Here is a 6,000-nt window from a genome sequence, read left to right on the forward strand (position 1 = left end):
TGGGTTTGTCATCCAGAATGGAATAATAAAGTTACTCCCATAGAGATGTCATTTAATGGTGTGGACTCACTTGACTGGGACCTTGGTGGACACTTTAATTTAACCAAATTATTAGGAAGAGGATTTCACTGCTATTCATTCACAAACCCACAACAAGTCGTAGAGAACAATGAAACAACAGTGTTTGGAACAACAGTGATTGGAGCAATTGGAATAATAAGAGTTAACAGTACTCACTCAACTGGGACCTTGGTAGGCACAGCGTTCTCCATGTTCCAATCAGGGTAATCATAGTAGTCCTTTGCTAAGTCTTCAGTGGCACTCATCCTGCTGTCTGGCTCTCGTTCACACAGATCCTATGTCCGATTCTAGAACACTGCTGTCTGGCTCTCGTTCACACAGATCCTATGTCCGATTCTAGAACACTGTCTAGAACACTCTGGAACACACTTGGAACTCTCGAAACACTCTCGGATCACTCTAGAACACGCTCTAGAACAGTAGAACACTGCTGTTCACCCAACTATCAGGTCCTGTGTAACTCAGCTCAGGTCCCCTTTAGGACAAGAGGGGAAAAAGTTTTGTTGTTTCTCCGTAAGTTTGGTGGTGGTTGCGTTTCTGTCTGGTGTGATGTGATGTGGTGCCCTCTTTGTACCCTGTGCTTTGGTCTCCTCTCTTTTCCGCTCTCTTTCTTTCTTTCCCCTCTTTCGCTCTCTTCTGTTCTTCTCTCTCTCTCTTCAGCTGCCTGGTTCCTCTGTGCGGCTGCAGCACAGTGATGTGACGGGTCCTGGCAGAGAGGCTCCTGGCTGCAAGGCTGCGGCTCCGTACTGCAGGCTGGGTCCGTCTGTCTGTCTATCTCACCCCCTTTTCTCAGTCCCACGCCACAACAGGCTTTTTTCAGACGAGGATTACCAACCACACTGGGAAACTGTGGGGAGAGAGAGAGAGAGAGAGAGAGAGAGAGAGAGAGAGAGAGAGAGAGAGAGAGAGAGAGAGAGAGAGAGAGAGAGAGAGAGAGAGAGAGAGAGGGAGGAGGGACAGAAAGTTTCAGCAGCTAATCTTCTGTCCCACCTGTAGCTTAGTGAGGTTAGAGAAACTTCATCTGTGTGTGTTCCCGGGCTGGGTTAATACTGGACATCACATCAGTGTTCATTAAAAACACAGTATTTAGATCACTGCCTTCCATCTCCTAGTTCATACATCCTGCCTGATGGACCACAGTGGCAGCAACAGGTGCCTGTAACTACGCTTGCAGAATTCCAGAAAATCCTGATTGGGGGATTCCAGATTTCCTGCTTTTTCCATCCTGATTTCAGGAATCTTCCAATCTAGGATTTCTGGAAAATCTAGACATTTTGGGAAAGTTACCAGAATTTCGCAACCCTAGCCCTATACAACCCAAATGTATTTACCTGTTACTGACCGGTTACTGACCTGTGAGTAGAGCTGTGGCTGAATGTTACTGACCTGTAGCTGGATTGGATCTGTGGTGAAGTGAGAAGGGAGCGATGACAGAGAGACAGTCGAGATTTATAAACCCCATCCTGACTGGGACTGTGTGGGTAGCAGCTGATGCTGTCAGTTAAATGTTCCATGGTGACATCACTAATGACTAACACTGAGGGGTTTCCCTCCGTCACAGACGGAGCCATTATCTCTCTCTGTGGAAGGTTACCTTCCTGTGTAAGGTTACCTTCCTGTGTAAGGTTACCTGCCTGTGGAAGGTTACCTTCCTGTGTAAGGTTTCCTTGGAGGAGTCGAACTGGAATGTGGCAGACGGCAGCACAACCTGAGACCACACACACACACACACACACACACACACACACACACACACACACACACACACACACACACACACACAGCTGGTCTCAACCTCTCCTCACCATGTAACTCTGCACATTCAGCATCAAGGAAGAGTTCCATCTCTGTCTGTGGTTAAATGTCCCCAGTTCTTAATCTACACCAGATAAACATTTACAAAAAAGGTTTATATACAGGCTCATACACGTAGTACAAAAAAACATTAGGAACGCCTGCTCTTTCCATGACATAGACTGACCAGGTGAATCCAGGTGAAAGCTATGATCCCTTATTGATGTCACTTGTTAAATTCACTTCAATCAGTTGTAGATGAAGGAGAGGAGACGGGTTAAATAATATTTTTTAAGCCTTGAGACAGTTGGGACATGGATTGTGGATCTGTTCCATTCAGAGGGTGAATGTTTATAACCCACCTGACCTTTGAGCCATAACCCCCCCAAAAAAACTTTGATTGGGACACCTAGTCAGTTGCACAACTGAATGCATTCAACCAAAATGTGTCTTCCACATTTAACCCAACCCCTCTGGATCAGAGAGGTGTGGGGGGGGGGCTGCCTTAATCGACGTCCACATTATCGGCGCCCGGGGAACAGCTGTTGTGGGGGTTAAACTGCCTTGCTCAGGGCAGAAAAGGGATTTAAACAATCAACCTTTTGGTTATTTTCCCAACGCTCTAATCGCCAGGCTACCTGCCAATTGACTGAGATTAAGACTGTTGCTTTTGTTGCCACACTGCAGTCTGTGTACAAGTGAAGTACATTGTAATACATTGGATTACAAAGACTAAGGTTCAACGGAACAACCAAATAAGCTGCTAATTTTAGACCATTTTTCTGCAAATCAGTTTGTTGTGAAACTATGAAAGGTTTTGAAGGTATAATGTGTGGTGAGGTCAGCAGAAGATGGGAAATACTTTGGTAGCTAATTTTAGATCATTTGAGGGAGAATTCTTAGAGAAAGAAGAAAACAGTAGACTGATTTATTGGAGGTGGAGGGGGATGTTGCCTCTGGACTTGGAGGTGAAGGGGGATGTTGCCTCTGGACTTGGAGGTGGAGGGGGATGTTTCCTCTGGACTTGGAGGTGGAGGGGGATGTTGCCTCTGGACTTGGAGGTGGAGGGGGATGTTTCCTCTGGACTTGGAGGTGGAGGGGGATGTTTCCTCTGGACTTGGAGGTGGAGGGGGATGTTGCCTCTGGACTTGGAGGTGGAGGGGGATGTTGCCTCTGGACTTGGAGGTGGAGGGGGATGTTTCCTCTGGACTTGGAGGTGGAGGGGGATGTTGCCTCTGGACTTGGAGGTGGAGGGGGATGTTGCCTCTGGACTTGGAGGTGGAGGGGGATGTTTCCTCTGGACTTGGAGGTGGAGGGGGATGTTTCCTCTGGACTTGGAGGTGGAGGGGGATGTTGCCTCTGGACTTGGAGGTGGAGGGGGATGTTTCCTCTGGACTTGGAGGTGGAGGGGGATGTTGCCTCTGGACTTGGAGGTGGAGGGGGATGTTGCCTCTGGACTTGGAGGTGGAGGGGGATGTTTCCTCTGGACTTGGAGGTGGAGGGGGATGTTTCCTCTGGACTTGGAGGTGGAGGGGGATGTTTCCTCTGGACTTGGAGGTGGAGGGGGAGGTTGCCTCTGGACTTGGAGGTGGAGGGGGATGTTTCCTCTGGACTTGGAGGTGGAGGGGGATGTTGCCTCTGGACTTGGAGGTGGAGGGGGATGTTTCCTCTGGACTTGGAGGTGGAGGGGGATGTTGCCTCTGGACTTGGAGGTGGAGGGGGATGTTTCCTCTGGACTTGGAGGTGGAGGGGGATGTTTCCTCTGGACTTGGAGGTGGAGGGGGATGTTTCCTCTGGACTTGGAGGTGGAGGGGGATGTTTCCTCTGGACTTGGAGGTGGAGGGGGATGTTTCCTCTGGACTTGGAGGTGGAGGGGGATGTTTCCTCTGGACTTGGAGGTGGAGGGGGATGTTTCCTCTGGACTTGGAGGTGGAGGGGGATGTTTCCTCTGGACTTGGAGGTGGAGGGGGATGTTGCCTCTGGACTTGGAGGTGGAGGGGGATGTTTCCTCTGGACTTGGAGGTGGAAGGGGTATATTGTCTCACTCTCCTACCACCAAGAGGACCAACTGCACAGACAACCAGTAAAGTACATTAAAATGTAATTGTATTCAACATTCTGGCTTGTAGAGGAAACTTCCCTGATCCAAATGGTCATTTATCCCTGATGTTGAATTCAAAGCAATTCAACGTTGGCTCTTCAGGCTACTCCAGTGAATGTAATTGGCTCCAATGAGTTTAATTTGCTCAATATTAGGAGTTGAGAAATCATTAGAAAGAAGATATTCTCCTCTTTTGTACTGTAGGTATGTAATTAAAATGTGTTTATTCTGTTGTTGCTTGTGATATTCATTAAAACATTGAAATAAAAAAATAAAAATTCCACTTTACATTATTTATGTATTTTTTGGCTGACCCTCTGCATTACCCTCAGTTGAATACCCCCGAATCAATGGATTCATCTTAAGATAGCTAGGTGAGACAACAACATGTCACACTCGTAGCAAATACATTTTCCCTCAACAAAGTATTTACCAGCAAAGTCAGTGGTTGTAGGAAAAGACTAGTGTGTTTATTTTGGGAGACAACAAAGCAACACTGCCATGACAACAAGACAAGACAACACAGCAACACTGCCATGACAACAAGACAAGACAACACAGCAACACTGCCATGACAACAAGACAAGACAAGACAACACAGCAACACTGCCATGACAACAAGACAAGACAAGACAACACAGCAACACTGCCATGACAACAAGACAAGACAAGACAACACAGCAACACTGCCATGACAACAAGACAAGACAAGACAACACAGCAACACTGCCATGACAACAAGACAAGACAACACAGCAACACTGCCATGACAACAAGACAAGACAAGACAACACAGCAACACTTCCATGACAACAAGACAAGACAAGACAACACAGCAACACTGCCATGACAACAAGACAAGACAACACAGCAACACTGCCATGACAACAAGACAAGACAACACAGCAACACTTCCATGACAACAAGACAAGACAAGACAACACAGCAACACTGCCATGACAACAAGACAAGACAAGACAACACAGCAACACTGCCATGACAACAAGACAAGACAACACAGCAACACTGCCATGACAACAAGACAAGACAAGACAACACAGCAACACTTCCATGACAACAAGACAAGACAACACAGCAACACTGCCATGACAACAAGACAAGACAAGACAGCAACACTTCCATGACAACAAGACAAGACAACACAGCAACACTTCCATGACAACAAGACAAGACAAGACAACACAGCAACACTGCCATGACAACAAGACAAGACAAGACAACACAGCAACACTGCCATGACAACAAGACAAGACAAGATAACACAGCAACACTGCCATGACAACAAGACAAGACAACACAGCAACACTGCCATGACAACAAGACAAGACAAGACAACACAGCAACACTGCCATGACAACAAGACAAGACAAGACAACACAGCAACACTGCCATGACAACAAGACAAGACAATACAACACAGCAACACTGCCATTGGTCGTGTTCACTAGGCATGCAACAGAAAACAAAAATCAGTTCTTATTGGACAATCAGTTCTTATGTTCTTATTGGAATAATGTTCAGTTAGTCCCTCCGTGTTTCAGTTCATTTTCTTCCATTTGGTGCCGAATGAACACAGCCAGGGTGTGATAGAAAATGTTGAATGGAATATGTAGAACAGCGTGTTTGATTCTGAACCAGTGCCAGAAGGAGCTATCTACGGTTGGGTACTGGAGTTTGGCCTCTAAGTGCCAGAAGGAGCTATCCACGGTTGGGTACTGGAGTTTGGCCTCTAAGTGCCTGGAGTTGGAGTTTGTGTAACACTTAGAGGACAGTTACCTACCTCCTGTGTGTGTCCGCTGTGTGTGTCCGCTGTGTGTGTGTGTGTGTCCGCTGTGTGTGTGTGTGTGTCCGCTGTGTGTGTGTGTGTGTCCGCTGTGTGTGTCCGCTGTGTGTGTCCGCTGTGTGTGTCCGCTGTGTGTGTCCGCTGTGTGTGTCCGCTGTGTGTGTCCGCTGTGTGTGTGTGTGTGTCCGCTGTGTGTGTCCGCTGTGTGTGTCCGCTGTGT

General features: G+C 47.4%; 1 protein-coding gene across 1 annotated transcript in view; it reads right to left on the bottom strand.

Annotated features, from left to right (window-relative positions):
• The window catches only part of LOC311114957 (receptor for retinol uptake stra6-like), a gene marked incomplete at both ends in the record, with an annotated part of 33,456 nt that extends 33,130 nt beyond the window's left edge, over positions 1-326 (bottom strand). The window contains one exon of the mRNA XM_084190178.1: positions 238-326. Within this exon, the coding sequence (XP_084046304.1) occupies positions 238-326 (89 nt within the window). The remainder of the gene's footprint in view (positions 1-237) is intronic.
• Between the last annotated feature and the right edge of the window lie 5,674 nt (positions 327-6,000).

This window comes from Coregonus lavaretus (assembly GCF_964263955.1).
Source record: "Coregonus lavaretus genome assembly, contig: HAP1_SCAFFOLD_1752, whole genome shotgun sequence".
NCBI lineage: Eukaryota > Metazoa > Chordata > Actinopteri > Salmoniformes > Salmonidae > Coregonus > Coregonus lavaretus.